The 12,872-nt window shown below is 36.9% G+C and overlaps 1 protein-coding gene across 1 annotated transcript in view; it reads right to left on the reverse strand.

Moving 5' to 3' along the window:
- The window catches only part of SMARCE1 (SWI/SNF related, matrix associated, actin dependent regulator of chromatin, subfamily e, member 1), a 14,935-nt gene that overhangs the window by 1,949 nt on the left and 114 nt on the right, over positions 1-12,872 (reverse strand). The window contains 7 exon segments of the mRNA XM_009329608.1: positions 113-137; positions 984-1,194; positions 3,732-3,903; positions 5,472-5,603; positions 6,730-6,810; positions 9,151-9,255; positions 12,377-12,420. Coding sequence (XP_009327883.1) covers positions 113-137; positions 984-1,194; positions 3,732-3,903; positions 5,472-5,603; positions 6,730-6,810; positions 9,151-9,255; positions 12,377-12,420 — 770 coding nt within the window.

Below are 12,872 nucleotides of genomic sequence, written 5' to 3' on the forward strand. Positions count from 1 at the left end.
TTTTGCTGGAAATGAAATAAATGGTAAGAACCTTACTATGCAGTCATCTGAAGAACTGGACAAAGTTTACAGCTACGTACAAAAATATTTAGACCGGTATTTTAAAATAAACCCGTATATAAACATCCTTATGTCTTCTTCCTTGATCTAATACCCAATAGGTAAGAAGTTCATATTGGAAAGTATGACCAATAATGGGTCTATGCAGTAGTTCAGGATTGGCTAGGCATATTATAAATGAAAACCACTATAGACTTGAGGTGAATTTTCCAGCATAAAATCTAGGCATTTTCTTTTATATTATACACCCCATAGGTATATATACCACCCCCTGCATCAGTTACATTCTCTAATGCAGAAAGACCACAATTCAAAGGAAAGAAGGGATACCATGCCCCTCCACCCCCTGAATCTTCTTTGTTAATTAAAAAAAAGCAACAAATCTCTATCTCATTCTGGGCTCTCAGTTTTCTTCACCTACATGTACACTGACTATACTGACAGGGTTCTTTCGTTAACATGCTTGTTTGGAAAATACAGGCATATGCCCGGTCAAAGCTAGGTGAAACGCGCAAGTGCGACCTCACTGGATTTCCTTGTACGCATTTAACTGTCAATGAAAAGTGTTACAACAGGGACGATTTGCTGTAATGAAGAATCATTACAAACAAGATTATGAGTCATAAGCTACCCGAAAGTCACAAGTCTACCGGTACCTATTAAACAGAAGACTTACACTACATACAGAAGGGTTATGTATAATAATGAAGAGCTATGGAATTAATACTGAAGATATCCCGAAGAACAAAATACAGTTTAACATGACTCTCAATAACAAAACAGCACAGAAGGTGAAGTCTCACAACTTGCAACTCCCAAGAAAACCCAGAGATTAGTTATTCGAGCGTACAGAACATTGACACCCAACAAGAATAGTCACGTAGGTGATCAAATGATCCGAGACTTGGAGTACGGCCCAACACCATTATGTTTTAGCTGTTTTCATATAATTTATCTTTACCTGATGAACCATTAAAGACTGAACCTGGCGTTTCAGAACTTGCATTCTAGCTGTAGTGACAACAGAGCGGACATCGGGCACCACACTTTCACTCAGTATCTCACTGATGAGACGATGGTTTCTTTGGAAACGAGCTGTGGCTGTGTGCTTCATAGAAAATCCATCGTCGTAATCTGAAACAAGAGTTTGAAGTGCAACTGCTTTAATTCCACAAAATGAGGACCAAGTCCAATGACACTGTTCCCACATTACCACTAAATAAAAACAAAATAAAAACCATAACACCACTTGCTGTCATGTCATAAAGTTCATACTAACAAATACAGAACATCAGGTAATCAGAAAAAAGACAATGTGAGGACAGAACACCATTTACCCTGGCACAGCTGTAACAGCTATGATTTTATACGCATTTCCCACATCTGAAATTTGGATTGACCTAGTTATTTACTGCGTTGCTTTCCACATTTCCAGAGTAAGAGGGACTATTAATACACTGAATAAAAAGCCCCATTCCTGATTAACCATGTAACCAGAACAATATCCAGCACAAAATACCAACAGGAGAGTGACTCCTCTGTAAGTAAGCTTTGTAGCACAGATCAAAGAGACTTATTTTTTGAAACATTGAGGAATGAAAGTATGAAGCAGTGATACATGTTTACTCATCACTGAAAATTCATAGTAATGTAATAAGAGTATTCAATTTTTCTTTTTTGGTAAATGCAGTTCTCTAAAGAACAGTTACTGAAAAAAAACCCCAACACACTTTAGGAGAAAAAGTACACAAGCACATAGGTCAAGTGCTGGTCTCCTTATAAGCTTCTTGCAGAGAAAAGAAATTAAAGGAAGCCCAACATGAACTACACTGTCTTGTCTGACAGGCATCTAGAGGATTAACTACAAAGATCTAAGAATATTTCAGGTCAAGGATTTTTTTTTTCCTCTCCTATCAAATTAAAAGAGCTTCCACTTTATGGCAAGATACTGGACTTTGACAGTTTTAATCTAGTTACAGAATTTAACATGAACTACAGCATTATGGATTGTACTAGGTACCAATTTTAAAAGTAAAATTCGGTTTGATGCTACAAAGCAGAACAAAATAATGTGTTTTCCTATATCTAGCAGCACTCAAAAGCTTCCAGCCCACAGAAAACAGAAAGCTTCCTGTGCTGTGACTTTCTATATCTCTTCAAGGAAAGCAGGCAAAGCCTTTCAACATAATAAAAATCAAACCACAGTCTGCAGTTTTGGTATCAAGAACCTATCTACAAAACAGACTCAAAAAAATTTAAGTCAAACTAATTAGAATTTAAAGCACAGTAATTAAATAGCATTAATATCAGTGAGGAAACAAACTTAGAAGAAACTTCTGTGAGTATAATTCGTATTTAGTTGAGTATTAAAATGTTAAGCAACAAGTACGAATTATCTTCCAGAATGATATAATGTAGGAAAGTCCAGAAGTTGAATTTATTTTACATCAAGTTTTCCTAATGGAGATTACTCTCCAACCGTTCATATATCATCAACATATCATGGCAGAAAATATTACCAAAGAAGGTAGCTAGTTTAATGAAAGTTTCTATCTGCTTTATTTCAGTGTTATGTTCAATTTCTCATTGAGGTATCCGATTAAATGAAGTGAGAAGAGAAAACTAGTGGGAAGACTATAGATTTGCAAGAGACAAAGTACTAAGCAAATCGGTCTCCTTAAAGTTGTGTCTTTCTCCTCTTCATAAGATTCCTTTTACGCTAAAAGTTCTTGATCCTAGTGACATGCAGGATCAGACAGAAGCAACATTTCTGTCACAGAAAATAACCTGCTGTTTTGTCCCAGACGTAAACAGATGCAACTCGGGGCCTAGTGCAGCTGGTTCTGGCTGAGTTCACTTGGCCCAGGTAGCACAGAACAGAATACGAAGTCCCAAAATGCCAGCTACTGGAATGCTAAATGTATTTACATAAATTCTACAGTTACCTCACACTGGGGAGTTTGTCACGAGCTTTATCTCAAGGGTGTGCTTTTACAAGGGGGAAGAAAGAAAAAGGGTGTAACGGACTGAGTACATTTTTCACCCTCAGGTTTCAACAAGTATTTGGTCATGAATTTAAAAGTAGACATTAGGTGCATGTTTTCCCACTGGGTGGGGTGCACTTCCTTGCAGTCCAATAAACTTTCAGAATTTTCTCATCAACTTGCCAACAGCAAGGGTAACTTATTCTCTAAACAATCTCAAGTGACAGCTGTTGAACACATTCAAAGTTCAGGTGCTCTTAATCATACCAGAACTCTGCCTGTCAGAATTATGTGCTTCTGATGGAAGCACAAAACTCCATTCAAGCTGGATTAAATCAGGCATCTAAGCCTTTTATAATGCATATGTTAAAGCCATTACAGAGCTTTAAGCAGACTTATTTGTTTTGAACTGTAAGCATTACTTCACAGGAAATTAAGCGTTGGAATAACTTTCGCCACTGGCTTGCCACCTTAGTTTTCGGAAACAAAGTCAGCTGTTAGCTGTATGAAATAAAATGTGGTAATGAAAATCAGTATTAAAGGTACCAAAATAGAAAGGAAGTCACGTTAAACACTGTGAAACTACTACACTGGTAGTTTTCCGTATCTGGCATGCGTTTCTCTATACTGTTGGTCCTGTAATGAGACTGTCTCACTGGACGCACACACAAGTTCCTTTCTGCTTACCATCTGGATCTTCTGCTGGCTGTATACTCATGTAAGGTTCACCTTTCTCCATGCGTGACTGCCTTTGCCGGCTTTCTTCTTCTAACGCAGCCTCAGCACGACTTTTTGCATTGATGTAGGCAAGGTATGCAGGAGAGTTATGGTAGGCCTTCATGGACTCATTGTACTCTATCTGAAATGTGACCAATATTGTTTGATTGCACCATTGGACGATTTCAGACTTGACATAACTGTAGTCTGTATAACTCAAATTGTAGTTACACAGACAAAGCTATTTCGAATCACCTGGCTGATACACAAGTGACCATATTCTCTCAGTCTTTCTTTTTACAAATTAGAACTTCCATAGTCATTCATGTTTTAAGAACACTAGCTGGGCTTTTACGTACATTTCGGTTGTAATACCTGAGAAGTCTTACGATAGCTTTGTTTTCTGAGATTTAAAAACCAAACACCTCAGAACAAGGCATTTATGATCAGACGAACGCTGGTAAGATAAAAAAAATGAGTTAACTTGAAATATTCTCAATAATTCTCTGGAGTTCTAACTAGATCTTTGATTCTGATTTCTTATCCTTCCTTATTCCAGCATGTCATGAACCAGCTTTCAAAATAACTTATGATTTTTCCATTCTTTGATCCATCCCAGCAGTGGGATGATACGGAATGCTGCAGCCAGACTACTGTCTCCTCCTGGTAGCAGGACTGCATCACTATTTTCACCTTCTTTGAAGTGTTTTTTCCCTTTGAACTGTTTCCTTCAATCTCCCTTTTAAAATTTGCCAAGTCTAGATTTTGTACAGTGATTTGAGATATTTGCAATGAAAAATGAGATATAATCTACAGTATTGTTAAAAGTACCTAAATGTCTTGTTTTCTTTGTGATTAGGACTGGAATCCTTCTACCTAGGCACTGTAAAGTATAAACAAGATGGCCCCTGCCCCAAGGAGCTTACAATCTAAACATCATTACCAAGTTAAAAAATAGAATTCCTTGATTTTTTTTTTTCCCCCAGCTAAGAGCATCCAGCTTTGAAGTACTTCTCTATTGACTTGGAATAAAAACAGCTTAGATTTGACCAGGTTATACACAGCCTCAGATGCCTAACAGGTTTAAGCACAGCAGCTGGACAGTTTTCCCTTTGTACCTTAAGATCACAATAACAGTCTTGTAAAGGTCCTCAACACTTACCACCCTAGACACGAGGTAGCTGTCATCTTTCGTCATGAAGATCAATAAAAACAAAACCGAACCACAAGAAAACCCTAGAAGTGGTAGCATTTTTCTATTAAGAAACAAAGCACTATGCCATAGCGTGGAGTTACACCAGATTACACCATGAAAACCAAACCCTACGTGACTGGAAGTCTTTTATGAACACGTTCATGACAATAGCAGTAGTTGCAGAGCACCAGTTTTGAAAGAGGATTTTGGTGTTGAGACAATCTTTTCAATACTGATGTTGTACAATCAAATCCATTCATTAAACAGTTAAAATAGACACTCAATTATAAATACTTCATTTTGAATTAGGTCTAAAAACTGACCAGTCACAGTTGATGTACAGTTATTTAAAAAAAAAATCTAAAAGACGTGTCAGGACATACTTCCATTTAAGTTACATACAGGGGTCTCGTGAATGCCTCATACACCACTGCATGGGTAAGATGAATTTTTCTTCTCAGACCAGTTCCTAGAAGAATCAGCTGTAATAAACATCCCAGATTTCTTCCATTTACCTTTTCAGCTTCATATTCATTCAAATACTCTTGCTTCTCTTCATCAGTGAGATCTCGCCACATTCCTCCAATAATCTTGCCAATTTCCCATAACTTCAAATCAGGATTGGACGCCTTCACTTGGTCCCAGACCTTAACAGAAACAGCTGGAGCTTTACTAATGATATCTAAATACTTCCAAATTAAACATTTTATATTGTCATCTCAGTGTTCTTTCTGGAATCACCATGAAAAACAGGATTAAGTTAGGAATGAGTCTGGCTAAACTATCTCGATTATTTTCTGGGGCAGGAAGTCAGTAGGAAGCCATCTACTGAAACAGGCAATTGCTGAAATGGCTTTGGTTTCATGAGAATATTGCCTTTAACCCTCTTAATTCTCTTCTTAAATGCACATCGCTGCATCTCTGGGAAAAAAAAAATGCTACTGAGTAAACACATCCAGCAGTAGATTATGATAAAGAGCACTGAGCCTTTCAGATCAGAATGTAACATTTCAAAATATTTTTCAGTCTTGCTGATCAATTTGAGTTCCAACAAGTTCTGACTCCACCAAAAAAGTTTCTAACTTTATAGGGAAAAAAAAAAAAAAAAAAGAAAGCTGCCAGTGTTATTTCTTGCTGCGCCACTTGACTTTTTTTTTGTTGATGGTTTTTTGCCTAAGACAGACATGCTGGTAAAGATACTTTACCAGAAGTGGAAGAAACTCCTTCTGGCTCACCCGCTTCAGACAGGCTGACATGCCCTCCCCATGCCCCATCAGATTTCAGACTCCACAAGAGTCTCTCTCCTACTTTCTGTCAAACAGTTCATAGAATAGCGAAGTAAACCGTGCCACAGGCTAGGTTGGTGAAGGAGAACATGCAAAGTCCACTCATTGCTACTCTTCAGTCCAGCTACAGCACTGTACCAAGCTCAGTATACCGCAAGGAATACTTCCTTTATATAAAAAAGTTCTGTCAGTAAGTCACAGGCACTTCTCAATGTGGCAGGGTGGATCCTTGTCAGCAGAGACAGTGGTAGTAATTATCATTTTAGAGAAAACTTTTCCCCCCAGAAATTGGCAACTGTATGAACAGACTACTGCTGCCTTTATTCTGAAGGGCAATCAATGCATCTGTACTTTACAATTCCCTTAAAAGAATGTGCAGGCTGTTAGAAGTAAAAGTTTAGAAGCTGAAACTAAGATAATAGCAATTAATTGTTAGCACATACAAACACTAACTTTTATTATTACTTGTTTGACACTGTATACCCACCTTCCGGCTGTACCTCATGTAGGGCATCAGGGGCTTGTCTGGGGGTTTGGGGGGCTTTGGAATGGTAATACCAGAGGAAGCCTATAAAAGAACCGAATAAATCCATTTGTTAATGTGATCGCTGGCCAGTTTCCATATACACTAGTTTTGGAAAACACTCATTCTTGTGCAGTTAACACAAACAAACTACACCCCCCTACAGCCTCCCCGCCAAGAGAAACAAGCAACGTCAGCAAAAAAATTACCCAAACTGTGAACAGGTACTAACTACAGCTGGTCCTCACAGTAATATTTTTCCAATTTAAGTTTGTCCTTTCATCTGTAAGTTTACAGAGTAGTAACTAGATAAATCTTCAAAAGGGCTCCATATTCTTAAAACTGAAACACACAGCTCAGAAATTTACATGGAAACACCAATCCCAACAGGTTGCTTTTCTCACTTCTGATGAGCAATTTATTGTACCTGTTTTGACAGATTTACTGTGGCTACTGTACAGGTGAAAAAAGATAAGGAGAAAGTTCAAGATCCTGACGTTAGAGACATATTTTCATATTCAAATCATTTTAGTAATATATTTATCTGCAAAATATGTCAGTGGTAATTTGGAGCCAATTAAACTACTCACTGTAAGAGGAAAACAACCCTATGCACCTGATCTGTCAATGTGTGCATTATTTGTATCCAAGCTGCACTTAATTGTCCAAATTAGCCTGTAATATCCTTCTGTGCTCTTATCTTCCTTTAGGTTTGTACAATGTCAAGCACGTTGCTCGCACTAAACAAAAGGACACTGAGCACTAACCGTGGCTGATTGAAAGTTGCTGCATCCCCTCTGGTCCCCTCAGTCTACAAGACACCTGACAGGGTTTTCTCCTAAAATAATGCAGTAACATTACAGTCCCCGTCAACTGCAGGTTCTGAAAACCTCTACTCTTCAAGCACTTACACATGCTAGGAGTTCCATTATACGTTAAATGGCAGCATTTTCATAAAAATATAAGGCAGTTTCAATATTTTTCAGGACTACGGCCACAGATAAGCAAATACTTGGATTTGGCCAAGAAGGCTCATGTTCAGTATTCAGCTTTCAAATTTTTCCTCTTGATTTTTTTGTTTTGCTGAATTTATGGAGCTCTATGAAACAATGCATACAGAATTGTGTATAGATATAAATAATGTACATGAGGTATATGCATTACCAAAATGTATACATATATACACATACAGATGGATTTGAAAAACATTAACGGAAATTGTTTAATGCTTTTAAATTAACAGGAATTTAAAGACACCATACATATATTGATATATGCATGGCAGAGAAGGCTGTGTATGCTTATGACATACAGAAACAATGAAAGTTCTCAGACAAAACCTAACTTATTCTTGTATAAGGAAAAAAGTATGTTTGTTCAGTCAAGTTCCAGCTTGTATGGGGAAGGTCTTTTCTGTAAATGTTTTAACAAATCAGATGAACTTCATATATGAAGTTTGAAAGGTTTATGAGAGGCATAAAAAGAATACACTTCATTAATAGCACCGTATATTTGTTCCTTGAGAAATCTTTATATCACATTCCAAACTAATCTGATGTTTTGACACAGAAAGTTTTACACAAAAACCCTTAAAGTTACGAGAATTACAGAAATCTAAAAAAAAAAATCAGGGATTTACTTTATTTCTGTTGTGTTAGTTATGAAAATGTTACATTTCCAGTCTATTTTTGTTTCCTAACTGCATCCAATGCTCAGGACTTTATCTGTACTTGAAACAAGCTGTCACCTCTCTCATCACTTGACTCTATCTCACTTTGTTTACTCTATGAAAAATGAATGTAACATCCATTTTCCACACACTGATAGAGTACGTAAGATCTGAAAGGATTCTATTTTATTATCATCACACTTTTATTGAAAAAAAAAATTTCTGAACTTGGGACTTTGCATTTATTACCAGACTAAGACTGGAAAGAAAAATAAAGGCTTGCATCTCTTGCATGGCTCAACAGTACGATGCAACTACTATCAACGATCTCCAGTTTGCAAAATGTTCTTCCTTATTTTTGTGCTAATAAACCTCAATAAAACGAGCAGTTCCCTCCCTCCAAGAATTTGTACCCATGCTACAGAACTTTTCCCTAAGCACGCGGTGGTCACTGAAGACCACAAAGTCTGTCTTTCTGGAGTTCTGCATCATACACGATTACCACATTTTTTTTTTTCTGCTGAGTAGAAGTCCATTTTCCTGCAAAAGGTTTCAGAGTGAAAGGGAAGGGGTAGGGGTGGGGAATAAGAATCAGAAGTATTTTTTTGTTTTTATAAAGAAGCGGCAGCAGCCAAGATTCAGAAGAACCTAACTCTAAAGCCATTTCTGGTCAATTCCTGTTGTTTGCCAGATGATGTAATAGTTGATTCTCCTACCGTGACCCGGCTGTTGGTGCCCGGGTTCCCTCCCAGCCTGTAGTTGTTGTAGGCCAGATGGCTGTATGGATTGTATCCCACAAACCCTGGTGTGCTGGGCATTTGCTGATGGAAACAAATGAGACAAAAACACGAATGAGAAATGAGCTCAAACGAGGAAAACACAGAAATGAAAATGAACTGCATATGGCATGCAAAAGCAACCAGAATTTAAACAAGCAAATGAGGTGTAGCAGTTGGTATCTTCTCAACACACAAAACTTACTCCAGTATAAACCTATTAATGAAACAGGATTTTTAAGCAAATGTGTCACTACAAATTTCTGTCTGAAGTTGGTGATTTTATTTCTATTAAGTGTGTAACTCATTTAAACAAATCTTCTATAAATCCAGCTCATGGCTAATAAAATTTTCCAACAAAAGCCACCAAATAATTCAGAAAGACTATTATATCCAAAGGGTTAAGCTTACAAGGCAACACAGCACACAGTAATCAGGCAGAAATCCCTAGCATCAACATTTACTGTACCAATGAAAATCCCTGTCTGCTCTTCTTCCCATCCTTCTGCCTTTCCAGCAAATATTACACTGTCAATAAATAGGAAAAGAAAAAAAAATCTCCCAAAGCACCATCTGTGCACAACTACCAGTATCTGAAGACTTTCCTGGTGGTTTGCAAAATTTAAATGTTTTGGGGAATTGGGATTAGAAAGCTGGGAGAGAAGACAATTCACAGATATCCTTCTGTTATGAGGTAGGCTGCAGACTGACAGAGTTGAGGAACCACTGCAATAAAATCTACAGGTTAGAAACTATAACTGGTCTTAACAGATCACTGAATCCAAGACAATTTCAGAAGTAAATCAACACATCTTCATTCATTCTTGAATCCATTCGATTCATTCTCACCTCAGTAATGTAGAGAAGAATCTAGTTTCTTTACAATCCCTTCTTACCCATCCTCTACATACAATCAAGTATCAGAAAGTTCACTGTATTCCCCTCCTCACATAAATCTCTCTCCAGCCTTTTTCCATTACCCCCCACTTCCCAATCAAATTTAGTTAGGAAAAAATGGATCAACTATGTAATAGTAATTGTGATCAAGTCCTGACTGTGGTGGTCCTATCATTCCGTTAGGATTCATGATAGCCTGTAGTGTTTCCAGACATTTAAGTGTCATCCACACAGTGTCCCACTCTTTAGTGGCACTTTGGCCCTAATAAGAAACGCTTATTCCAATAGTCTTTTAAAGCTATTTGCTGACTGGACCCATTCTAGATTACACTTACAAAAATTCTACAAATGGGTTCAGGACTCCAAGAACCAAGGTATGACAAATACAAACACTGAACGAAAATAACCTATAAGCTAAACTACATTAACTTGTGAAGTTTTCAAGTATATGTAGACACACTGTAGTTAGTTTATTTCTAAACATACAAATACAGAGTAAGTTTATCCTTTAACAGTCAGCCTTCAAATATACATTTTATTGCCAAACTTTTTAAACTCATTCACAGCAGTTGACATTTACTCAGTTCGTATGCCTGTGATCATGACATACACATTCACTATTTAATAAGACGCCATTTTACTAAAGTTTTCTGTATTACCATAACAACAGGTTTTGAATATGTTGAACTACACCTCTTCAATAAAATCAGATGACAATTGTAATCTCCGTCTGCTTAATTCTTTATTTCTGCAAGACAGGATTTAAATGTTACAAGGGAACTACCTTGCATTACACGGAGAATTGTTACTTCAGCTATAATACTGTAGTTATGAGAACTACCGGTATTTTGTTGATTGTAGCAACTGGCTGTGGAAGAACAAGCAAGGTTATTTGTCTACTTTTCTTTTATGACTTGCATTAACAGAGCACAGACCATCGTCTCAAGGACAACTGTATAAAATACAAGTAATACAGAAGATGCTTGAAAGACAGGTAATACATGTCACTAGTTGCAGTTTTGAAATTTGTTTCATGTACCCTTCTGAAGGCTTCTAACTTGGCTAAAGAATGTACCACGTCAATATAGACCGTTAAGAACATCTGTATCCATGCTACGTCCCACAGGAATCACGCATGAATATGCACAGCTCTCGATGCAGGAATCCAGCTGTAAGAGTGGATGCCATCATGTTCCTTCCAATACTGGCACAAATCAATGATTAAGTTGTGTGCAAAATGAAAACTCTGAACAAACTAAGCAAATAAAGTTTTATTTATGTAAATTTTTAAGAACATAACTTATATTTATACATGATATCATTTTCAAGCCTCTTTAAATGTGAAGTATGACACAACAAATTTGGACGATCACATTTCATCTAAATCCCATCCTGCAGTTTTCATCTCAGATGCAGAGATCAGGGACACTCTACTGGGTAACAGTTTAAAATTTTCTTTTGGTAAAAAAATTTCACTATAGCATCTTTGCTCATTCTTCTGTACAAGAGGTTTGTATTTTCTCATGTGAATACGTTACTCCTAAAATGCAAGCTATTTAGAAATGTAAAGGCTACAGAAGAGGTGCATTTGCTTTCAAATGCTTTCCTGACCGCAGCATACTGGTATTTCAGCACCTTTTTATACATGCGTGAATGCAACTGGACATGAATCAAAGCTACTGTTCATGTTTTCCTGTGTCATTCCATACCATTTTACTAGAAAGTAAAGTATTTCTCATGCCATAGATGCCAAACTACCAGTGATTTCAAGAAATTTGAATAAGACTGTCATCACAAGCATTTCATTATTCTGACCCAATGTAACAGTGTTTTGCATACTCCTGCATTCCACTGAAAATCAGCTAGGTACAACAGAAACATGAAAAAAACCGCACTGTTTGCCCATGATTTGGGCACAAGTTGAGTGGGAAGTTTTAGAATATATCGGTTTGTTCTTAAATATTCCAGTGTACTGTTGCAACTCACTGTGAATATAATTTTAGACCAACTGACTGCTTACAGAAAATTAAGTATCTGCAGGATCTAGCCTCAAAGATGAAACAAGTTTATTCAGCTTCTCTTTCACAAACTGCTTTAAAAAAAAAAGAAGAGATTAATTTAAACAACATATGTCATATTAATAATGAAATGCAACTAGTCTGTGTTTCCAATACAGGAAGGTGATTCAACTCCATAATTATTGCTCTGGTTAAGTTATTAAAGGCTATATTACCAAATCTGTGTTAATGAGAAAAATCACTATACTTACGGTTGCAGGAGCTGGGGTAGGAGGTGGGGCGTAAGATGGCCTTTCTGTTAAGATATAAATGTAAGCAATTTTTTTTTTCTTGAAGATTTGAATGAATTCTTTATAAGGCATCTGCTGTGTCAAACATTTTTAAGTGATTTACAAAAACAAGACAGAAAACCTACTCTCAAAGACTTTGCATTTTGCCACTGAAGAGTGTAAAGCAAAGAACAGAAGAGAAAGAAAAGAAAGAAAAAAATTAAGAGCACGCCATTGCTATATTGGTAGCCTTTTATTTAGCCATAAGACTGAAGAATATGAAATCCATTTATATGCACATCAATTAAAAATAGGGTAAGCAAAAATGCAGTGAAACAGGATTTAGGATAAGCTGTGATATCTGGATTTTCTATGAAAACAATATACCAGAAATCAGCCACAGCAAGATTTAAGGCCAAGAGTTTGGTCAGAAATGACTATACCTCATATCATTCCTTTTAATGCAAGGAATCTCATA

This window comes from Pygoscelis adeliae, unplaced genomic scaffold, assembly GCF_000699105.1.
Source record: "Pygoscelis adeliae isolate BGI_AS28 unplaced genomic scaffold, ASM69910v1 Scaffold388, whole genome shotgun sequence".
Taxonomy (NCBI): domain Eukaryota; kingdom Metazoa; phylum Chordata; class Aves; order Sphenisciformes; family Spheniscidae; genus Pygoscelis; species Pygoscelis adeliae.